Below are 24,743 nucleotides of genomic sequence, written 5' to 3' on the forward strand. Positions count from 1 at the left end.
CACACACACCCACACACACACACACACACACACACACACACACACACACGCAGCCTCTTCTGGCGTTCTGGCACAGGTTTAGGACCTGCAGCATCCAGAGCTCTTCATTTCCTTGTTGACGTAGTCCTGCAGCTTAAACTTGGGATCGCTGGGCTCTTTCATGGACCTGTGCTTCAGCTCTCTGAGAGAGAGAGAGAGAGAGAGGGAGGGAGGGAAGGAAGGAGAGGGAGGAGAGAGAGAGGGAGGGAGGAGAAAAGAGAGGAGGGAGGGAGGGAGGGAGAGGGAGAGAGAGAGAGAGCAGGGGGGGAGAGAGAGAGAAAGGGAGGGAGAGAGAGAGAGAAAGCAGGGAGGGGGGGAGGGGGGTTAGTAATGGGTATTAAGTACAGAGAAGTGCTCTGTTCTTCCACAAAATAAAGCAATTTTCCCTGAACCCGAGTGCCTCTCAGGAGATGATAGGCTGCCGTGGCTCCTGGGAGAACAGAGGGAGTGCGCGATATTAGAATTACAGTATGCTAATACCTGAAATAACCCCAGGGGACGGTAAGCACTTAAACCTGTAATACAAATCGGAATACCAATGATATTCATGCATGTACATACAATGAAGTACATTACGTGTATCTCATTGTGCTTTATTCTCGCAACATTGAAATATTATTTCTTGTTTTTTTTTCTCTTATATGCTTTGGCAACAGAAGCGCAAACTTATCGAAGCGCATTTGAACTTTAAATGCAGAGAGGGGGCGATGGAAGTGAAGCAAAGCCGTCTGATCTTTTTTTCAAAAACACACTTTTAACAACTGCTGAGAAGAAATGTCATACTGTTATAATGCGCAGTCCACCGGAGTAGACTAATAGGCTGCTCATTTGCAGCCCTGTACGTGTGAAAGTAAAATTATAATGGCGCTTGCAGTGAAATCCCATCTCCCACTCACATGTGCAAACAGGTCAGTAATGCATATGAGAGAAGTCACAGCTCTACTGAGAGGAGAGTGGCTGCAGTGCCCCCCCCTCTCTGAGGTCTAGACAGGGACGTTTTTCCTCATGCTCTGCCCTCCCGACCCTTCCGCAGGGTTTCCCAGAATGCTCTTGGGGCCCAGGTGCACTCACTTGGCGACGGCGGTGAACGCCAGCTCCACGTTGAGGCCCGATTTGGCGCTGGTCTCCATGAACGGCACCCCGAAATCCTGCAGGGACAAAGCAACAGAACAAAAAGGGGGTGAACTGGATCCCTGAGGCAGGAGGCTGGTGATCTCTAACCGATCCCAACAGATCACCCCTGATGGAGTGAGGGGCGGATATCTCTAACAGATCACCCCTGGTGACAGGCAGATATCTCCAACAGATCCCTGGAGATTGCGAACAGATCACCACTCAGGGAGTAGGGCAGATATCTCTAACAGATGTACAGGGATTAGGAACAGATCACCACTCAGGGAGTAGGGCAGATATCTCTAACAGATCTACAGGGATTAGGAACAGATCACCCCTCAGGGAGTAGGGCAGATATCTCTAACAGATCCCTGGAGATTAGGAACAGATCACCCCTCAGGGAGTAGGGCGGATATCTCTAACAGATCCCCTGGGATTACAAACAGATCACCTCAGGAAGGGGCAGATATCTCAGATACAGATTAAAGATCACACTTCCACATAGGTCACTGTCCCTGCATGATCAAAACATAGAACAGATCCTCAGCGAAGGCATTTAAAGATCCGGGAAGATCACCCTCAGGAGTAGGGCAGATATCTCTAACAGATCTACAGGGATTAGGAACAGATCACCCCTCAGCGAGTAGGGCAGATATCTCTAACAGATCTACAGGGATTACAAACAGATCACCCCTCAGGGAGTAGGGCAGATATCTCTAACAGATCTACAGGGATTAGGAACAGATCACCCCTCAGCGAGTAGGGCAGATATCTCTAACAGATCTACAGGGATTAGGAACAGATTGCCACTCAGGGCAAGGGGCAGATGTCTCAGATATCCCAGATTCCCAAAGATCACTGACCTGATTACCTTACATAGGTCACTGTCCCTGCATGCATCCTAAATACATGAATAACACCTTTCTGGATTAAATCTACTGCAGAAAAGGCCATGTTAAAGAAATAGGCCGCTTGTGATATATGGCCTCCTGTTTTTCGCTCAAATTGGTGCGTCTGGCCGGTCGCCAGCGGGTTTTTGGGTTGAATTTTTCCTTGGACAGTGCCGCCGTGCCCTTGAGAGAGGTGTGGTACCTGCATTGCTTCAGAGAGAGAGCCCGCTGTAGAGACGCAGGTTGTGTGAGGTGTAAATTACTCACACAACACACCATGTAGCCGTGAAGGTATCGTATGAAAATAAGGTAAGGTTTTGGTCAGTTATTGTGAGCTGCAGGACATCTACTGAATTCATCTTTGATTTCTTTGATGAGAATTTGATACTCGCCTCACCTGTTTCTGAATGTTAAGTTTCAAACAGCAAACTGTTAGCATTTCATTGCGGTGAAAATCACTAAAACTACTTGGCATTAGTCATTTACTACTCATAGCTAATCAATTTTATTTACATATATTGGCACATTAATGTATTAATAAAATGTATAAAATGAAGAAAACAGCCCACAAATTCTCAGATAAGCCATTGTCTATCAAATAGTGTAGAACTTTGTTTAATATATTTGCCAAAAATGATAATTTTCCACTTCAGGGGAGGGTTGCGATATTGTTTGCCAAAAATGAACACGTTTTGTCAAGAGCTCTCCGAGATTGTCATTTGCATGAAGCAGGAACCGCTAAAATCCAATCAGCACGCACGCTCTTTCCACATAAAATCATTCCCACTGCACGCGCTCAGTCCAGCGCAACCACTTCGTCTCCGACCCGTGGAACAGCGATTCCCAAGAGCCTGCTGGGATCAGCATGGGAGGAAAACCTGCCTCTCGTTCCGCCTCAGCGTTTGTCAACAATTCAGCAGCAATAAATGGAGAGAGACAGAGAGAGAGAGAGATGGAGAGTGGGGGAGATGGAGAGAGAGAGAGAGAGAGAGGGAGAGAGAAAGGGCAGTAGCATGCATGGTGCTGTGTGTTATCATTCATCTATCCTTGTAAACCAATCAAATGTCTTTGCTGTCATCCATAGCAAAACATGCATGGCTCAAAATGAGCGAGGAACCCGAGTGTTGCGGTCCTGAAGCCCCGCCCTCTGATCGTCTCTCTGGAGAGCGCCGGAGCCCCCCCCGGTGGGGAACTAGGGGACTGCGTCGCTGACGGCTGCGTTTCCGAACTCACCTTGGCCAGCCTCTCGCCCTCCTCCCGCTTCACCACCCTCTCCTGCGAGGCGTCGGCCTGCAAACGAGCGCAGACAGTGACCAATCGGCTCTGAGCGAGATCACTGCAATCCCAGCATCCTTTTCAGCGTCTGTCACCCCACTCTCCAGCTCACACCCCCCCCCCCCAGTGAGTGTGCCAGTGTTCTAGGAAATGAAATTGGGTGAGTAATTGTGTCAGGTCATGTGAGAACGCTTAATGGCACAGGGTGCAGGATCACAGACAGGAGGCTGGTTTTGGCATTGTGGAGCCTGAGTTCTGGCACTCCTAGTCTCAGTGCCTGTGTTTTGTTTTTGGCACAGATAATACTGGTGTAATAATGACAATGCAGAAAAATATTATTTGTTATCTGTTTTCTACTAATCTATCAGCGTTATATATATTTTTGACCTGCATCATTGTTTTGTAATGTCTAACCGCTGGTGCCAAGCACTATTAATGCCTAACCATAACCCAGCTGTCACTCCATGAGTCCATCCACCCGCTGTATTATCATTATCCACACATCGCTAGTATCTATAATAAACTTGCACATCATTTTGCCCACCCATGCATGTATATTCCACATCTCGGTGTGCAGTGAGGGAATATCCCAGCATGCCTCTCACCTTGTTGCCAAGCAGCATCAGCACCACATCCTGCTGGGCGTACTCGTGGATCTCTGTCAGCCAGGCCTAAGGGGGGAGAGCGGAGCACAGAGATATGAGAAACCACAAGTGACCAATAGGAGATGGAGAGATCAGAGACAGACCAATAGGAGACTGAGGGAAATCAGTGAGAGACCTATAGGAGATTGAAAGGGATCAGTGAGAGACCAATAGGAGACTGAGGGAAATCAGTGAGAGACCTATAGGAGACTGAAAGAGATCAGTGAGAGCAAGGAGACTGGGGGAAATCAGTGAGAGACCAATAGGAGACTGAAAGAGATCAGTGATAGACCAATAGGAGACTGAGGGAAATCAGTGAGAGACATATAGGAGACTGAAAGAGATCAGTGAGAGGCCAATAGGAGACTGAAAGAGATCAGTGAGAGACCAATAGGAGACTGAAAGAGATCAGTGATAGACCAATAAGAAGCTGAGAAAGATCTGTGAGAGACCAATAGGAGACTGAAAGAGATCAGTGAGAGACCAATAGGAGACTGAAAGAGATCAGTGATAGACCAATAAGAAGCTGAGAAAGATCTGTGAGAGACCAATAGGAGACTGAAAGAGATCAGTGAGAGACCAATAGGAGACTGAAAGAGATCAGTGATAGACCAATAGGAGACTGAGGGAAATCAGTGAGAGACCAATAGGAGACTGAAAGAGATCAGTGAGAGACCAATAGGAGACTGAGAGAGATCAGTGAGCGAGACCTAGATAGATCAGAGCCCTGCAAAGGATCTTGCAAGAGGTGGAGGGATCTGTAACATCCCAGAGAGAGATTTTTAAGAAATCATCTGTATGAGGAGGGAGCGATCTCCATCAGGAGATCTGCATTAACACTTGAGGCGTTTAGCAGATGCTCTTATGCAGAGCGACTCACACAGATACCATTTTCACATGAAACCGATTCACACGGCTGGATAATTCTCTAAAGTAATTCAGGTTAAGTGCTTTTTGCTCAGGGGCGCAACAACAGAGCTCTAGCTGGGAATCAAACCCACGTCCTTTGATTTACAAGCCCACCTCCCTAACCATTATGCTAGACTACCCCCCCCCCCCCCAATTATAAGAAACCTGTGAGGACCAATGAGTGATGAGCGATAATTAGAGCTGCCATTATATAATTGGGGATTGTATGAACTGCAATTATACAACAATAATAGATTTCAGACCATTGTAGTTATACGGCCATTTGAAGTGCCACGTTCCTGGCTCTTATCTTGAGGGAATTCAGATTCAGCTCATGAGTTGATTGTGACACAGTTATCCGCACCCTGCCACACACATCCTCTCGCTGTCCCTCACAACCTGTCGCTGCTCTTGCTGTTTTCAAGTGAAGCAACAAAGACAAGAGTGCTAAACAAACAGTTAGAGTTTTGCAAAATTTCAGCTCTTAGTAAAAAAAGTTTGGGCTAAAACTGCGTTTGAGTGTGAGCAGGTGCTGGTAAGTTTATAATGTAATCTAAAAAATTGAATTGCAATAATGGGAAGATACGACTGAAGGAAATGACATTTGCAACTTTTCTGACAGCGGATTATATATGAGATCTGTATGAGATTAAAAAGAGACTGAGATCTGGGAGAGATTAGTGTGAGATCAGTGAGAGGCAGTAATTACGATCAGTGAGTTTGGCAGGAGAACTGATCTTTCAGAAATGTCTTGTGTGTTTCTGACAAATCTCCTACAAATATCCGATATTCCTCTCTCACGGACCTCTCACAAATGTGAGAAAGAAGCAAGGGAGCGAGTGGAGGACAGAGAAAACAGGAGAGCGAGAAAAGAGCTGTGTTTTAGGGGGAACAGAATGGGAGGAGGCAGCACAGCGAGAGAGAGAGAGAGAGAGACAGAGGGAGGAAGGGAGAGAGAAAGATGAGGCATTGTGAGAGAGAGTTAAGTGGGGCGGAACTCTGTGGACCTAGGGGACAGTGTGGAGCTTGAGTCAGCATGTAAATACAAAACAACATTCTACCCGCTTCTCTGAGCTGCCCCAAGGACAGCTTCAGGGATGTAATAAGGCATAAGAAACGATGTTAATCATCGCCTGGCAACACTGAGGCGGATTAACAATTAACAAGCGCGAGGGGCTGGCAGGCTCAACGCACCGCACCGCAGCGACAGCCCCGTCCATCTGGAGCGGAGAGATTTTAAACGGAGCAGAGCGTGGCGCCCCTCCAGACACGCGGTGGGCCAAAACATTATCCCTCATATCTGCGCCCAGTGCAAAAAAAAAGGACTGGAAACAGGCAAACTGAAAGCAATTACCGTTAACGAACACTGGGCGCTCTGACCAATTGGAAAATCAATCCACGCTGAAATTAAAACCGGAGTAATTTCCTTGAAGTTCGGGGCTCCTGAGATTTTACATTTTAATTACATTACTGTCTTATTTACCATGGCCTGGGGAACACCAGTCGGATCGATATGAGATTCTGAGGCATTGGAAACATAATTAAAATGATCAGGCCTGGGTTCTCTAATGCGTATCTGTCAGATCGCCATCGTTCTAATGACACGTGAAAGGGCAGCTCGTAACAGCCAGGCCAACAGAGAGCAATTCCGTCTCGCAGTGATGACAAGCTAATGGGCATCTTGTATCAGTCAGGTAAACGGAGGGCAATCCTGTCTCACAGTGATGACACGTTAAAGGGCAGCTTCTATCAGCCAGGCCTGTGGTTCTCAACCTTGGTCCTGGGGACCCCTGTGTACGCTCCAACTACAATTGTAATACCACCAGGATTCCACAAGCTGTTTCTTTTTTATTAATTAGACACTTCATGTTCATGTTTAGAGGGATTGTTTACACTCTTAAGCTACATTATGTCAAAAATTGCTATGCCTGCCATGAGTACCAGATGTTCCGTATTGCCATTGTGTTTACTGTGCTGTATTTAAAACGGTCAAATTAAAAGAGGGTAGAAATGTTTCAACTGATCACATTAAAGATTGGGGTGAATCAATAGACTCCTAATTGGTGAAAGAATGGACATCTGGCCACTGAGACTAACCACTTGGTATATAAAGAATGAAAAATTTAAAGACAATGCGAATCGTAACAAGGCAGACCGGCATTTCATGAAGATGTTTAAAGAAAAAATAATGAAAAAATTCCTGACAAATGCATTCAACAACCAACATACACAAGGGCCCCCAGGGCCCAGACAGATAACCACTGAGTTAGGCTAACAGAGAGCAATCCTGTCTCACAGTGATGACAAGCTAATGGGCATCTTGTATCAGTCAGGTAAACAGAGAGCAATCCTGTCTCATAGTGATGACATGTTAAGGGCAGCTTGTATCAGCCAGGCTAACAGAGAGCAATCCTGTGTCACCGTGACGATGCCAAGAGGCAGCTGGCACCATAGATTCTGAGAGCCCCACTAGATACTCACCTCTGTATTCCTAGCATTGAAAATGATGTCTCCCTGCTGCCAGACTTGAAATGTTCCAATTTCTGAAAATAAATACGGGCCTGACCAAGTGCAATACTGTGGATACGGGCGTTCTGGGCCGTAATATAGTGTCGGAAACTCCTGTTATTAACCAGGACCCCCCCACAGTTTACAAACTGAAGGGACAGCAGGAATATCAGAGCCGAGGGTCTAGTGAATCTAAAGACTCTATGGTCCCAGAACCAACTCTGATTCCCAGATAAAATTTAGCTAACTCAGCTAACATTGTGCATCTCTGTCGTCTAAAACCGCAGCCAGGAAAATCAGCCGAAGCCACCGACCCGAATTACGCAGCGCATCCATTAAAGGAGCCATAAGCGCTCCGGAGGCACCCGCTCCAGGGGCGGCCGAAGCCCCGGCCCGCCGAATCGAGGCCTGGGTGCCGGAACACGCGCGGGGGCGGAGCCGGTGTCCGCCGGAACTCTTCCCAGGTCCAATTATCAGCTCCGGGCTGAACCCCCCCCCCCCCCCCCTTTGCTGCTGCTAACAGGACGGGGCACACAGCTGCTCACTGGCAGAGAGGGAGATGAAAGATTCTTCTCCCTCAGGCTTGAGTGGCTGCAGCAAGCAACTCTCTCTACCTCTCTCTCTGTCTCTCTCTGCTCCTGCCTCTCTCTCTGCCTCTCTCTCTCTCTCTCTCTCTCTCTGCTCCTGCCTCTCTCTCTGCCTCTCTCTCTCTCTATCTCTCTCTGCTCCTGCCTCTCTCTCTGCCTCTCTCTCTCTCTCTGCTCCTGCCTCCTCCTCCTCTCTCTGCTCCCGCCTCCTCCCTCTGCCTCTCTCTCTCTCTTCTCTCTCTCTGCTCCTGCTTCTCTCATCTCTCTCTTACCTCTCTCTCTGCCTCTCTCTCTCTCTCTCTGCTCCTGCCTCTCTCTCTCACACTCTCTCTGCTCCTGCCTCTCTCTCTCTCATTCTCTCATTCTCTCTCTCTGCCTCTCTCTCTCACACTCTCTCTGCTCCTGCCTCTCTCTGTATGGCATTACCTTTCCATCGAACTTCACTCTCCCGCAACGGCCTGTTGGCTTTACCCTCAGCCAGCCATCGTTCCTCAACCTACAGCTCTGCCATTTTGTCTTTTGCCAAAAGAAAATTATTACCCCCCCCCCCCCCCAGTGCCTCTCTTTCAACCCCCCGACCAGCGGCTGATTGTGAATTTCACTTTTGTCGAAGGCGTTTTAGACGGAAGGGAGCCGTGGGGCGGGGGGGGGGGGGGGGGGGTACGCTCGCTGCTGACGGCTCCAGAGAGAGCGGCGCTTTAATGGGCCCGCGTATTACATGCAAAGCAGGCCGCTCCCGCGCACGTTAAAATTCCACCCACTCCGGCTCCCGCTGACGGAGCGGACCTGCTCGGAATGCGTGTCCTGGCGTTCCGCGGCGGTGTTTCATCGCCAGGTTTGCGTCTCCCCTTCAACTGCGCGCCGCGCTTCAGATCCGACAAAAATGCCCTGTTATTTTTTTTAACAAACTCTGATGATTTTCTGACTTGCTTGGGGGTGCGTTTCTCTGTGTGATATGTGTGCATGTGTGTGTGTGTGTGTGTCTCCACCTTGTTGTGAGAGGTATTTGTGTGGAGGTGTAAATGTGGGTGGTGGGATTTTTTGCCTGCCTGTGTTTTGCGTGTGATAATTTTCTGTATTCTTTCCTGTGTGTGCCCTAGGATATCTCTGACTGAATGTGTGTTCTCTCGTTTGTGTGTACGTGTGAGAGCATGAATGCATGTGTGCTTTTGAGCTGGTGAGTGTGTTTGTGTGTGTGTGTGAGGGAGAGTTTGTGTCTGTATGTGTGTGCGCATGCATATGTGTGTGCGTGTGTGTGTGTGTGTGTGAGTGTGTGTGTGCGTGTGTGTGCACGTGTGTGTTTCCTTCATGCCCCAGGATGTTGCAATGAAGGAAGACAAGTTTAAGTGAATGCTCTACTTCAGTGTCTGCAGGTGAGTGTTTTCCTTTCCTCTGACTGAATGGCCTTTTTAAAAATTTGGCTGTGCCTTTGCCTTTCATTACAGCGCTGGGTTCTGACTCTGCACTAATGAGGTCGCGGATGTCTTACTCGCCTTGGCAACCGGCCCTTGCTCTCTGGGCCAAATCTCATCTGTCGTGTAATTAGCCCGATGGAGGAGCTTCGATACTCTGGAGGTGGGAGGGACATCACGCAAGCCCTGGTCCCAGACAGGAGGCCACTCTAGGGGGCAGGCAAGGTCCAGGTGAGGACCCCTGAACACTCTTAACTCACTCGAATTGGGAGGGAGGGGAATCATAAGCCCTGCCACCAGCCACCAGAGCAACGTGTTTGTTTGTTTGTTTGTGTTGGGAGCTTTTGGCCATTTTCAATCTGTGAAGGCACCAGGGCCTGAGAAAATTGAATGGTGCTCTCATTCGTTTATAACATACATGGAATACCAATCTGCTGCGCATCCTAAATATGGGAGGACAAACCAAGGTCTTCTCTGGTTAGTGTCTGGGCCGAAATGCTTTTTCCCCCAGCCCTCTCCAAGGTTCTTGGTGCCCACTAATACTCCAAACTGGTTAAAACAATATGAAGTAGTGGCTTATGTACTAGTAGTATGATATCTGTTTTAATCTAAAGGTTTTCAGTTAACATAAACATGGGGGGGGTGGGGCTTGCGATGAGATTTTATGTAACCATCACCAATTCACAGCGGTAATAAAAAGCAATTCAATCGCCATTTTGAAATTCAGCAAAAAAAACCGTAATGTGTTGCTATGCAACAGCCGACTGTAAATAATACTTGGGAGTGACAGGAAAGGGTTTTTAGCGCGTCTGACTGTCGCACAGCCGCACCTGGTCTGTGAATCTATCGCGTTCGCCGGGAAACCTGCTGCCTTTTCACAAATGGCTCCGGGCCCGGCGCCGACCTGAATGTGCGCCGTGTCTCGATCACAGGGACCTTGTCCGGCGGCATTGTTCACTGATCGTGAGTCATCAGCCGCTCAGGCCGAGAGACGGACCGATCGGACGCCGTCGACTCCGCTGGGCCTTTTATCCTGGCTAACGGCTGGGGCCTCTCACATTTCTCTGCTGCCTTAGGCCCCCCCCCCCGGGAGCGCATGCAGGCAGGAGGGCCGAAACTAACTGATGGCCGTGACAGGCAGGGGGTGAGGGGGTGAGGCTGATGACTCATTGAGACCCTCACCAGTTTCAGTGCCGACTCTCTATGTATGCACTGGTCCCGTACCGCCGATTCCTCCTCAGTCCTCGGCTCAGAGAAGGAGAAACAGCACGGCTGAAGGGGAACAGGTCCACAACCCAGCCCCGAAAAAAAAGGAGAAAGATAAATAAACAGCACCCAAAGCTAACAGTGGGTCTGCGTTGCTGGGAGTTCTTTGTGCGTGTCTGTATAGAAAAGAGAGTGCCCTTCAAACGTTTTGTTTAGAAGTGCCACCACAGTCCCCAGTACTCTTTCAAAAGCATCCACTGGCACAACCTCCACAGGCTATAACTTTTTCAAAAGCATCCACAGGCATAACCTCCACAGTCTCTGACTTTTTCAAAGCACCACAGGCATAACCTCCACAGGCTATGACTCTTTCAAAAGCATCCACGGGCTCAGACGACCCAGACCATGTCAGATAAACGTTTTCAGAAATCTACATACATTTCTCTAAATAGAACAACCTTTGCCACTTAGCACCAGACCCAGATGAGTATTTCTTTCCAGTCCACTGGTATTCTGTGCTCGTGTCCAGACCTGAATGTCCAGGGTCTGTGCATGTCTCGGGTGCGAGGCTCGCAATTTTAATTTGTTTTCCCCCTGTGCTCAGGTCTCTGCCTTTATTTGGCACAGACAAGCCAATCAATTGATTTTTAAATTAAGGCTATGGCAGAACTCTGCCAACAGGGGGCAGTAACAGCTCTCGTGGAAAGATACCTGCACTAGATGCGTATTTCTGTCCGTGACTTCAGGGTTCATGAGCTGGAACAACGGCCCCTGATCGAACAATCCACTGGTTTTATACCGTTCCTGATTCACAAGCAGTCCAGGTGCAGAAGCGCTTTTACTGTCGCCTTGAGTATCGTTTGTGGACGATGATGATGTTTTCAATTGTGTCATTTACCAGCAGAGGAAAAATAAAAAGGGAAACAAACAAAAAAAGAAAAGAAAATGAAACAACCCTAATTAAACTGGTATGAGTTAAACTCTCAAGTCGACTTGATTATGTTTTTTTAAATTATTGATTCTCTCTGGAATATTTCTGATGTGATGTGCTGCCTGAGAACCTGTCCATCAAACCTGTCAAAAAATGAAGATCAATTAATTGATAAAACAGAAATTGAGTAAGCTGAAACATTGCGTTTTATTGAGTTTCGATGGCCAGGTGCCTAAAAACATTCATTTTTATTTATTTTTCATTTTTACCAGGAATGCCTCACTGAGATAAAAATCTGTGTTAAAAGCGGGGCACTGAAAGGTCAATGTAAACGCAGAACCACGCGAGGACATCTTCTGACCTACAGTAACACACTGGGCACAGTCTATTCAGGGTAAGCCAGCGCTAGGGTACTGCTACTACATCTACAAGTCCTACTGCCCTTGCTAACGCTACAGATGCTGCAGCAGCAACAACAGAATCCTCCTTCCATTAGTCACCACTATTCTCTGTAGCTGACTGGATGATACATGGCGACCATTTTGTGAGGCTGCGAGGAAGGGATTTTTTTTCCCTTTCTTCATTTGTCAAAGAAGTACACGCGGCAGTCGAAAAGAAGCGTGTCTCTGTGAAGGATGCATTATGCAGCACACCAAAATGATTTTCAAGGATTTTTCGCAAATTGGCTCCACAGGACAATTCAGGCGCTGCTAGTGGTTGTAATCTACGCAGAGGGAGGGAGAGAAATGAACAGATATTTTAATTAACCTCAGCCATCTCTCTCCCTCCCTCTGACTCTCTCTCTCTTTCTCTCTCTCTCTCTCTCTCTCCCTCCCTCTGACTCTCTCTCTTTCTCTCTCTCACACACACACACACACACACACACTCCCTCCCCCTCCCCCTCTCAGGACGTGGTCATTACCACAGCCTGGATGACCGCGAAGGCCCGCGATTAATGACTCGTCATGCGGCCGCCGTAGCTTAGCGGTCGCTAAATAAACACTGCCATTTGAGGACCCCAAGTCTGTGAGGGAATTATTTGTGACCGTGAAGAGACAGTTTCTCATTCTCGAGATGTAAGGCACTTACAAAGCAAAGGGATCAAAGACAATCACAGGCAATTCTCTCTCTCTCTCTCCTTCTCTCCCAGGCTTCCTCACACACGAGCGGGATTCACACTGCTCTTTATTGGCGTGCCATCACAATGCCGCCAAAGCCCAGCAACACATGGGAAATAAATGATACATCTACAGCAATAAAGGGAGATGATAATTTACCTACTGAAATAAGTAGCTGGGCATTTCATAAGATAAAAGGCGTGCAGAGATAAACAGAAAACAAAGTGCTCTCTCCCGCTTCTATATCTCGCTCTCTCTTTCACTCTCTTTCTCTCTCTCTCTCTCTCTCTCTCTCTCTCTTTCCCTCCACCCATCACACCGCACCTGTCTGCACACAAAAGCCTGAGAACTATTTTCAGCCAGGGTATATTCAGTCTGGTGGAAGACAGGAAGGGGACAGGACAGTGGCACTAGATAACCTGGCTCCGGCCTGTTCAGAGCTGACAACAACAACTCACTGAAATGCAGAGAGCTCCACAAACAGCGCTTACTACATAAAACAAAATAAAAAAACAAGAAAAGGGCTTCGATACATAAGCAAAACATCAAATATGACAGATTCTTCAGCTTAGAGCACAGAGTTACAGACGCTACTTTTCTTTCCACTGGGAAACTTAACTGGAACAAATTGGGGCTCTTGTAAATATTCAAAGTCATTTTACCTCAGAGCTGCCAGGACAAGCTGGCTTGGCTTTGCATCTTATTTGCCCGTGCGTTTGGGATGACGAGCACTTGGGACGAGATTTACAAGCTTTCCCTTCTGCTTCTAAACTCGGCAGCGGCGTCAATCCATTATTCACGGGGAAGCTTTGGGCGCCACGTTTCCTTTATGACCAATTACAGGCTGTCTTATCTGCGCGCCGCGCCTGCCTGCAGGAAGTGCTGTTTACAGGTAGCTCTTAATAATTGATGTGCTTTGAATAGGGGTCCTGCACTTCACAGCTTAGTCCTCGGTCTGTGGGAACACTGTCAAAAAACTCATGAGACAGAGAGAGAGAGAGAGAGAGAGAAAGAGAGGGAAAGAGAGAGAAATGGGGAGAGAGCAAGATAGAGAGCCAGAAAGAAACAAAATGGGAGAGAGGTTATGCTTAATCCACGTTAATCAGGAACTAGGGTCCTGAAACGTACAGGAGCATGCTGCTCTCCACAGAATGCCATTCCTCACTTCCCTTATGAGATTAAATATGACATTTACATATTTACATATTTACATTTTACTGAAAAGTGCAGCTGTGTTGGAGCAATGGGGGTATCCCGTGGTTAAAATTCAGGAATTTCAATCAGGTGTTAAAAAAAGAATTGCAGAATTGCATCTGGACAAAACCTTGGATCGACCTCTGATCGGGCCGGGAAACTCAGGAAAGCTGTTTTTTGTTGGAGCTGCTCTGAGCTGAGATACCCTGGCTGGGTTCTGCCGGCCCAAGGTGGCCCCTGGACTGCCTGCACCAGGGCACCCACGTGGGCGGGGAGGGGGGTGGGGGGCGGGTACGGCTGGCCGTAGTTTTAACCCGGGGACAGAGGGCCTCCTCATATTCTTGAGTGAGAGCGACTCCCCCTGGCGGGCCGGGCGCATTGCGGCCTGACTGCGCATTGAGAGGAGGCAGCGGCTCTGGACGCGTGCGGCCGCTGCGCCTGGCGACCGTTGCCAGGGTTTCGACAGAGCCCAGGACGCCTCAAAGGGCCGGAGTCAGTTCCAGGTTCCGTGGCCGAGCGAATAAATCAGCCAAGCACTACGAGCCCTGAGGACAGGATGAAGGGATGACCTTTACACCAGTCAACCAATGAGAGTCAAGCGCAGGGGACCTCATGACCTTTACCCATCCCACCTGGGGCCTTTCAGAACTTTTAACTATACATACATGCAAAAATATATAGTATATATAGTGTATATACCGGACATAATTATACTTGCATCTCATATGGAAAGGGTCCAGGTGCCATATCTACAGTCAGGGGCCACATCTATGGTGCAAATAGTTCTCAGAATGGTATTCCATAATTGTGTTTTAACTTGACTTGTGAAGGAGAAATGGCATTTCCACTGAGATGAATAAAAAATGAGCTGCAAAACGATAATATTAAAATTATATTAAAAATGAAATATTTCAGATATTCCAAGAAAGCTGCTGAAAGGCTATTGGAAAATCTCACTTTTTCGGTCAATATTCATTTTTTTCCAGTCAATCAAAATTCCTCTTAATATTTATCAACCGTCCAACTTTCCTGAGGTTCGTAAAATAATTACCTGCATGGGGTCAACAAGCCAGAGTTATATTTTAAGCTATAAAGACCACACAGCACTCCATTAGAGATAGCACTGTTGTGAGAACATACTGTGTGCTAAAATTCTTTTCCTTCATCTTTGGACAGACAAGTATCACTGTCTGTAATTTGTTCAGGGAACTTATCTAATTGGTTATTCCATTGTGTTAATGACTATAATAAATTCCATTAGTGCAATACTCTAATGGATTGCCCCAGAGTGCATTGATAGTTTCCCCGTTCATCCAGTGAATCACCGCTTTGTTGCAGCTGAATTACAGGCTACGAGTGTCACCAAAAACACAGGTTGTTAGCCGTAGTAACAGTGAGCGCTGCCCCCCCCCCCCCCGCCTATCTGAATATCACACAGAGCAAACGCAGTAGCATCCAGCTGGCCCGGGAGTACAAATCAGTCGGCTGACCTGGGACACTTTTCAGGGGAGCCCGACGCTGAACTGGGAGCCGACCCACGGCCGTGTGAGGAGGACGGTTTCCTGTGCCTCCCTGTGACTCCCTGCGCCTCCCTGTGACTCCCTGCGTCTCCCTGAGCCTCCCTGTGACTCCTGCGTCTCCCTGAGCCTCCCTGTGACTCCCTGAGCCTCCCTGTAACTCCCTGCGCCTCCCTGTGACTCCCTGCGCTCACTGTGACTCCCTGTGACTCCCTGAGCCTCCCTGCACCTCCCTGTGACTCCCTGCACCTCCCTGTGACTCCCTGTGCCTCCCTGTGACTCCCTGCGCCTCCCTGCGCCTCTCTGTGACTCCCTGTGCCTCCCTGCGCTCACTGTGACTCCCTGCGCTCACTGCTATCTCACGCAGTTTAAACCGAACACAGTCATGTTTACTCAGTACCCACTCTGCTGTTTCACAGTACAACAGGTACCTGCGCTAGGCTTTTTAAATTATTTTTTTTCTCCCCTTCAGTTCAATAAATGCTTGCACTCAGAAACGTTTTGCACTCGCATCTAGGGTTGCCAAGGAGACGATGAAGCTAGGGAAGTGGCTCTTAGCTGTGTGTTATTTAGTGGATGGTGCTGAGAAGATCAACGTGTTTGTTTGACAGACTTCACGAGCTGAAATGCCAGTAAGTATAAGAAAGAATCCGCTTAAAGGCAGAAAAGCAAAGAATTAGCACATTAAAAGATAAAGAGACAGGAATAAACTCCACATGAGAAAATCAAACTATACAAATAAGAGTTGGCAAGCTCTGAAAGAGAGGACAGAATAAGACGGAGAGATAGTGTGTGTGTATGCGTGTGTGTGTGTGTGCGAGAGAGAGGGAGAGCTAGGGAGAGTGTATTGAGTGAAAAATAATTCATTTTTGATGACACATTTTACATGTAATCCGCCCCCCTCCCCATGTCAAAACCAATATTTCCAATTTGGCTTTTTGAGAGGGGATGGAGTGAAATAAATAGTTTCCCTTGCACGATGCGACACCGGCAGAAAGCTAGCGAGGGTAAGGCGGTACTGCTGCAGGGGACAGGCAGGTAACAAGCACCGAGCAGGTAAGAGATGCGTTAGCTCGCGGCCTGACCGCTGCAGGTCCAGCATCGAGCGGTCCCGGCACCGCTTGAAAGTGTGGGAAATGAAGAGAGAGAGAAAGAAAGAGAGGGAGAGAGGGAGAGGGAGGGAGTGTGGTAACGCTGACAGCAGTGTGAGCAGTGGGAGCTGCAGGTAATGATGTGTGGTGAGTCCCGGCCTGCGCTGGGGCGCTCATTAGACACCGGCTCTCGCTGTTTCGAAACAAATCAAATCAAAACCTTGGGCGAAAGGTGTATTTTAATCCGTCCAATCATTAGACCAGGGCCTGTTGAGAATAAAAACTGTTATGAAAGACCAGAAATATAACAATCTGTTTGCGGTCGCTCCAGAGGCTGTTTCTGCCAACGGTAATCCCTTTCGCTCCATTCTGTTCTCGTACTTTCTTCAAAAATTGAGCTTTTTTCTGGAATCGATTTTAGATCCCTGTTCGTTTTTTTTTCATCTCACTCCCATTTTGGAATGGCCAAATTGTGTTTGTAGACCCATCCCATTGCCGTAGGGTCAGTAACCGAAACATTCAGTCCCTCACTTTAGCAGAGGGGCAGCCAAATGCGTGAGCTGCACCGCTATTTCACTGGAGAAGCACATCTCACACACAGCTAGGCCAGAGTTCCAATCATGGGTGCACTGGAGAAAATTGGGGGTGGACTAGGGGAAGATTGAGACTGCGGATCGGTGGGGGGGGGGGAACCTCCAGTTTTTGAGCGTCCTGTGCCTAGGACACCAAAGACACAGTGTTCGCAACCGACGGACAAGGAGAGTCACTTTCCAAAGACAAGACTGGGAAACCGCACCGACCAAAGCTCTTCTTCCCTGTCTAGGCAACACCTTTGACTGCTTGGCACACAGGTGGCACAAGGGACCCCCAGACACTGCTGGACCCGGAGCTCGAAGATAAAAAAAACCCTTTTTCCTATCACTTGTTACATGTTGCCCCATCCCTGCACTTCTTGGTAAATTGTATTCGTCCTAATACTGTAGCTTATTCTTCTGCCTAGTTTGGCTTTGCAGATGTTAGACCAGGATAGTGTTCATTGTTCTCGGCTAGAAATAGCTGTACATAATAAGTAATTGTACCTTACTGAACCCGTGTTCAGCAGTTGTCTACGATCATGAAAATGCACTTTTGTACGTCGCTTTGGATAAAAGCGTCTGCCAAATGAATGTAATGTAATGTAATTCGTTTCCAGACTGTGGGACTCATCGCTGAACCAAAACACTTTAAAGTCTGTAAATGAATATGCCGAACCATTTAAAAAAAGAAACAGCTCACTGATTGGTCAGACACATTTCATCGCTGGAACGCCGCATAAAAATAAAAGCTGTGAAATCTGTTCATGCAAAGGCACTTACTAAGTTTAGAAAAAAACAACATTTTTTTTCCTTTTTTTTTTAAAGAGAGCAGGCAGTCCAGCCTCCTTGTGTGTGTCTTCCTTCCGTTACTCAATCAGGGGGAAAGCTACAGATGGGATCCCGGTGCAGATAAGAAGTGTCAATCGGTGCTTCTTATCTCTCCGCGGTGTGCACGTTCGGCTGACTCGTGTCGTGTGCAGATTAACGGGCGGGCTTATGGGCGCCAGATCGACCGGCGAGGGGCGAGGAGACGCACCCGTCCCAAACCGGCCGACGCCCACTCATCCCCCTCAGCGAGCCAATCGTGAGTGTCCCCTGTGCGTCTGCCAGGCACAGTCAGCGCTGGCGCGGTCCGGATTCTGCCAGGCCATGGGGCGCTTCCGTGCCCTGGAAGCGTACCATAACAAGCAGCCCGAGCCGCCCAGCTGCCCCTGCCACGGGTTCTGACCCAGGACCGCGCGTCTGGCTACAGACGGCAGTGCCTCTGATTTCAGCTTTCTTCCCACAACGTCGCACAGAAGCGTTTGTTTTTTTATTTTTTTACGGAAGCCAATGCCGTGTATGAAATGCCGTCCGCGCAGCCAGCCGCCCAGGGAACGGAAAAGACGTGTCGAATATACGGATGAAGAAGCTGAGAGAATGTAGGCCTCGTCCCCCCAGGACTCCCTGGAAGCGCACCGAGCGTGCAGGCTTAGCCAAACAAGCAGACAGTAAGTCGCTAGTGTTGCTTCACACCTACATGGGAAATGTACCGCCAGTGAGACAGAGCCGAGGAGAGAAGGGCTGTCCTCCTCCACATGCCAGCGCTCGCGGAAAGGAAAACTTTCATCCTGAATCTGCTGGCACACACACCCAGACATGCATGCATGCACACATAAATGTGCACATGTGTAGAAACACACACACACACGTACACACAAATGCATGTATGTGTGTGCACGCACGCACGCATGCACACACACCCACAAATGTGACCAAGAAGCCTTTGATAAAAAACCAAATTGAAATGAAAAAGGATGAATGTCGGCTTCCACTATTTGATTGCCACAACATCAAAGAAATGAGGGGTATTTTCATAGTTCAGAGTGAAGAGAAGAAATGGGGAGAGAGAGATGCAGGGATGGTGAGAGAGAAAGATATCCAACAAGTCCTGGCCCATGTGTTTTTAAGGAGCTGAAAGGTTGTGGAACATGGCTGGCTTTTGCTTCATCTGTCATCGCTAGTGCTGCCATCATCATCAAATTATCCCCATCGTTATTTCATCATAATCATCATCATCGCCATCTTCATCACCAAAGGCCGACTGGCAGCCTGCCAACCTGCCATGAAAAGGACAGAAAAAACCGAATCCTTTCAGAAGTTATGCTCCAGTAATCACCGCCGAACCTGAGCGGCATCTGGCAGTGCCACTCCCCCCCCCGGAATTCAGACGCGACGAAGCGTGCGTTTAGGATCAGGACGGGGATTCATAATTAAAGGCGATCCTTAAAATATGACAGTATGCTTTCAGCTATTAGCCAGACAGGCGGCGAAACCCTCCCTTTAACCTCGTACATTTGTGAAAGTGTTTTTTGTGCAGGCTATGGAACGTAATGTAAAAAAATGTAAACACAACTGCAGTGGGTTCCTAAATCCTCCCTAAATTCCCAAATGTCTAATATTCCCAAATCTCACTGGCTCTGATAAACATCAAATAAATGTACACACTTGACTGGTATCAGGATGTAGTAGAAGGTAAACTTTGTTTACACAACTTTTATTTCGCATTTAGCGTTCATGCGGGGAGACGCTCTCTAGTCTGTTTCAGTCTATATGGGAAATGCCACGAAGCGCCTCTCGCGTGTTCATCTTTGTGAGTCAACAGTGCTCGTTTTTTTAACCTGTGCTCGCCAAATTGTTTTAAGACGTTTTAAAAAAACATACGCGATTCACGATTGTAATCAACAGACTATGAAACGTGGATGGTCGGAAAAGTGAGTAGTTGTACAACAAATGCAACCAGCTGTTTTTATTTCTTTTTGCGTGTGCATGTGTTTTTGTATTTTGTGCATTTGTGTATCTAGTGGCCAGGAACTTGATAACGTTTTTTTTTAATTGAAATTTTTTTGAAGCTAGCGAATGTTTAGTAATTATGGAGAGCTTGAAGTAGAACAGTTACTGCAACAAGCAATCTTTAGAAAAAAATTATAGTGTACGATGTTCTCACGTTAATTAAATTATAACCAAACATAATGACAGTGTTAAGCCATATCAATCAGGCCACGTCAAATGAACAGCCTTTACTTTTTTTTATCGGTGTTGTAAACTCTTGGATGCAAATACATTTTTATTTTACATGATTACATTATATAAATGCATAAATAAATAAAACAATTGTGGTCCTTTGAAGATGATGATGATCAGAGAAGTAGGCCTCGTGCAAGGGATCTGCAACCCTGCACCAGTAAATCTACCGTCCAGTAGGTTTTCAATCCAATCCTCACAAAACGCACCCCATTCAACAGCGAGAGAAACCGTTGAGCTGCTAATTAGTAGAATCAGCTGTGCCAAATTGGCCTTGAAATGAAAACCTACAGGATGGGTTTGGGCAGCCTTGCCCTACTGGATTTTGCTTTCATTATAAAGCAGTGGCTGTCAACCTTGGTCCTGGGGGCTCACTCTGTATGATGGTTTTCTTTCAAACCACAATTTCAATCCAAGACTTTAACAAGATGTTAATAATTCTTAATTAGGTGCTTTTCATGTTAGAGGGATTATTTATCCTCTTAAGCCACATTATGTCAGAAATAGCTCTGCATGTCATGAAGAATAAAAGTCCCATATTTACATTGTGCCATACTGTAAATGATTACATAAAGAGGGTTAAAAAAAAAACTTTTTAACTAATCAGATTTAAGACTGAGGCAAACCCACGTGCTCCTAATTGGTGAAAGTGTCAACACCTGGCCACCAAAAATAACCATCTGGTTGATAATGAGGAATTCAAAGACAAAGAAAATGATAACAAGCCAAACCTGCATTGTGTTAATAACTTTAACGGAAAAATGTATGAACCTAAACACATTGTATTCAGGAACCTAATTAGGAGCCTACTAATTCACCTCAGTCTTTAATTTGATCAGTTAAAAAAAAAAAAAAAAACTGTTGCCTCTTTTTTTGTAATTGGTGACAATGTAGCACAATAGGCAGAGAGGAAGTTTTATTCTTCATGGGTAATGATGAAAAGCAACAGAGTTTGTGGCTCTCCAGCTCCAGGGCTCGACCCCTGGCCTCGAGGGTTTTCTCTCATTTTTTCCCCCATGGTATCACTGATTGGCACCCCCCCCCCCCAGTGTCCTCCATTCTGAGAAGTGGAAGTGGAAGTGGCCACCTACTACCCCCCCCCCTTTGGGCACCTGACTGTGCGGACGCACCGCATAATGACCCAGCGAACGCTAACCCCTCTGACCCGCACGTGTACGCACCGACATCCTGGACAGCTTGGATGTAAATGCCCCCGGGGGAGGGCTTGAGTCCGCCACACTCCGGAGCACAAGGTCACTCCCGGAGTTTTTATGAGCAGCGCGCCTGGCCCTGCAGTGTAAGGTAAGGCCAGTGGTTTATTGTAAGCTGCCACTGTGCAGTAATTAGTCCTTTTGCCAAGGGTTACACTTTTACTCGGCTGTATAATGTAAGGTCATCGCAATGTTAATGCGTTGGCCTCTCCTGTGGTGCCGCGCGCAATACAGGGGACGGTGGGCTGGACGTTGCCCGCAGAAGTAAATCTACTGGTTTTTTTCCCCTCTGACTTGAATGCAGGTGTTTGGTTTTTTGTGGATTGTTGAGCTGCTGTTTCTGATAATTGTGTACGTTGCTCGCTGCTTCTGTGTTCATGAGCGAGTGCATTCTGATGGGGAATTAGCCAGGTGGCTCCAGCTCAGTCTCCCATTGGGAGATTTGTTTTGTAAGCAGTGCGCGCGCGATGCATCCGCTAATGCGCTCAGTTATGGGAAATAATTGACTGTTTGATTCCCCTCTACCGCCCCTCTATCTATCTGTCTCACACTCACACACTCTCTCCCCCCCCCACACACACACACACACACACAGTCATTGTAATTATATGCTTGATACCATGGTCAGCACTGGAAACATCTTCCTGTGGGCATAGACATTTATTCTTTTTGAAAGTTATAAAGTTGTCTCCAGTCACACATTTTGTCCTGGAACTTTACCAGTATGGGGAGGGCCCAGATAGGTCACAGGAACTAGTCTAGGCAGCGAACCCAGCCGTCAATAGACCACAGATGGAAAGAACAGGAACGCAGTCCAATTTAGAGCGCATGTATTGTTGGTGAATTTTGATCTGCCAATCTTTTGTTGACCTAAGCTATCTATCTAGCGACTTAAGCTTATATCTTCATACATTTCCTGTACTGAATAAGTTCTAAAAGGACAACTTCGTGCTTTCCATTGTCGTACCATAAAAGTTCAGAGTTTGACACTTTGTATGCCGCATGTTAGGTAGCTGCTAAGCTGTATCACTCCTGTGAACATGGCATTATAGCCAGTGTGCTATAATTGTAAGGGCGGTGTACTTGGACCCCTTTGCTTTCAGTGTACAGTCAATATAGCAATCATACACAGGTGAGAGAGAAAGAGTACAACGAGTGTGAGCAGGTGAGAGGTGAATTCATAGTTCTGCTGGCTGCATGTGTCATGTGACTTAAGGCAAAAGCCTTGCTTGCTGTCAGGATAGAGCTTTTAACTGGTAAGTGCTGACTGATGCACATTCTGTGAGCCAGTGAGAAAGGGCCTTGTCTTTGACATGCCAGGCCAATAAGAAAAGGGTTAAGGTAGCTGCAAGTTCACCTGTCTCTGTAAGAAATTTTTACAGTCTAAGGTGATGGTTGGTTCTCGTACGAAAGGTTAAATCTCACCTCTCCCTGGACTGATCGACGTTGTCCACCTTTGCCTCTCTGCAGCGAAGGGATGGCATGTGACCAGACAGGTGCATTTCTCTCACCAATCACCAGTGACCATGTCCCGATATCACACGCTGCTTTAGCTTTAAGCTCTGAGTTGTTGTCTTTTGGAAGATAGCTGATCCTTTCCAGCTATCAGGTCATCCATTTTCAGTAAAGACGGATCAAACGGCAAAGCGAAAAAGGAAAGAAAGAGAAACGGCGTGGAACGACTCAGGCTTGTCAGAAACGGGGGAAGGTTAAGCCTCAGATTTAGAAACTCTTTCGAGACCGAACGTAAGGTCTCGTCACTCGGGCCGCTTTCAGAGCCAAACGCGTAAATACAGAAACCGTTTCAAAAGCAACGCGGAGCTGGGTCTTAACCTGTCAGTGAGTCAGAGAGGGGGAGAGAGAGAGAGAGTGACTGAGAGAGAGGGGGGGGCGAAGGACAGAGACAGAGATGGAAATAAAGCATGCTCGAGAGAGGGGAAGAGAGTTTGAGAGAGTGAGGGGGCAAAACTGGAAAAAAGTAAGTGACAAAAATAGAGTGAATGAGAGAAAGAGTGTGGTAGGGAAACTGAGATGCATAGAGAGGGAAAGCAAGGGGGGGGGGGGTGGGTGAGAAATGTTTACGAGAGCGAGAATCAAATCTGTCCCCGTTCCGCTTCTTTAAACTCTTCATCTGCCCCTTCAGCGGGTTTCAATTAGCAATATAAGGAACCCGAGCGTTACCCCAGAACACCTGGCGCTGTGATAGGAGCAGAGAGCAGGGCTCCGCCCCCGAAACAAACCCCACATTGACCCTCGTCTGTTCTTGCGCTCGAGCCTCGTCTGTTCTTGCGCTCGAGCCTCGTCTGTTCTTGCGCTCGAGCCTCGTCTGTTCTTGCGCTCGAGCCTCGTCTGTTCTTGCGCTCGACCTCGTCTGTTCTTGCGCTGGAACCTCGTCTGTTCTTGCGCTCGCGCCTCGTCTGTTCTTGCGCTCGCGCTCGTCTGTTCTTGCGCTCGACCCTCGTCTGTTCTTGCGCTCGACCCTCGTCTGTTCTTGCGCTCGACCCTCGTCTGTTCTTGCGCTCGACCCTCGTCTGTTCTTGCGCTCGAGCCTCGTCTGTTCTTGCGCTGGAACCTCGTCTGTTCTTGCGCTCGCGCCTCGTCTGTTCTTGCGCTCGCGCCTCGTCTGTTCTTGCGCTCGACCCTCGTCTGTTCTTGCGCTCGACCCTCGTCTGTTCTTGCGCACGCGCTGAGCTCGTGTCGTGTCTCCGCAGGCTGAGGTCACGGCGCCCCTGCGGCTCGGGTTCGCTCCTCTCCGTGCGCTCCGAGTCCGTGGCGTACGCTCGCCGTGCGTCACGCGTGAATATTCAGGGCCTGACTTCCTGAAGTCAAACGGCGCCCTGTCCTCAGTCAATACCGCCCCCCCGTTCCCTGCTGAGTCACGCCACATCCTGAGCTCTCATTACTGGCGCACACCAGGGGAACGAAGGCCCGGTTCCTGTCACGTCGCCCTCTGCTGGTGATCTTTAGATCTGCCCGCACTGCCGCAAGGACAAATTACTCCTCCGGGCTTCTTTGCTTTCTGGAATCCTTTAATGTATCGGCGACTTTTGCTAAAGCTAAAGAGGCGGAGGCCGTGGGAAGGTTGCAGTGATCCAGCGCTGAAGAAACGAACAACGGGGTGTTAGAAAAAACGATCGCAGGTCATTTGTACCTCTGGCAGATGGTTTTTTTTCCAAAGCGAACGACTCCATGGTTACGAGAGGAGGTCACCACACGCGCTGGAGCAGGGCAGGCAGTCAGTACTGTAAATATTAAACTCAGAGCTGACCGGATGCGGCCGCAGCTCAAGCTAATGAAACGTCATATTGAATAAGTGCGCAGATATATAACCGCCACGCCTTTTCCACCGGCCAGTATGACAGAGGGAACAGAAGGGGTTAAAATAAATCACTAAATGACTATGACAACAGTGATTTATCTGGGCAAGGTACTGGAGTCTTACTGCAGTGTGTCTGAACCC

The 24,743-nt window shown here is 47.9% G+C and overlaps 1 protein-coding gene and 1 long non-coding RNA gene across 5 annotated transcripts in view; one reads left to right on the forward strand and one right to left on the reverse strand.

The window, feature by feature from the left end:
- LOC135242860 (ras-related protein Rab-26-like) overlaps positions 1-24,743 on the reverse strand; it is an 87,706-nt gene that overhangs the window by 3,124 nt on the left and 59,839 nt on the right. Inside the window, exons 6-9 of one of the 3 annotated variants that reach the window (XR_010326486.1) lie at positions 3,923-3,988; positions 3,276-3,332; positions 1,111-1,187; positions 14-181 (exon numbers count right to left, since the gene is read on the reverse strand). Coding sequence is in view for 2 of the 3 variants with exons in the window: in XM_064314130.1 (XP_064170200.1) it covers positions 79-181; positions 1,111-1,187; positions 3,276-3,332; positions 3,923-3,988 (303 nt within the window). In the remaining variant the exon portion in view is untranslated. The remainder of the gene's footprint in view (positions 1-13; positions 182-1,110; positions 1,188-3,275; positions 3,333-3,922; positions 3,989-24,743) is intronic. The other 2 variants (XM_064314130.1, XM_064314129.1) reach the window with 2 other exon arrangements.
- The window catches only part of LOC135242864 (uncharacterized), a 101,157-nt gene continuing 97,585 nt past the window's right edge, over positions 21,172-24,743 (forward strand). For both annotated transcript variants that reach the window (XR_010326490.1, XR_010326491.1), the window contains exon 1: positions 21,172-21,383. This is a non-coding gene — a long non-coding RNA (uncharacterized LOC135242864). The remainder of the gene's footprint in view (positions 21,384-24,743) is intronic.

Source organism: Anguilla rostrata, chromosome 17 (genome assembly GCF_018555375.3).
Source record: "Anguilla rostrata isolate EN2019 chromosome 17, ASM1855537v3, whole genome shotgun sequence".
NCBI lineage: Eukaryota > Metazoa > Chordata > Actinopteri > Anguilliformes > Anguillidae > Anguilla > Anguilla rostrata.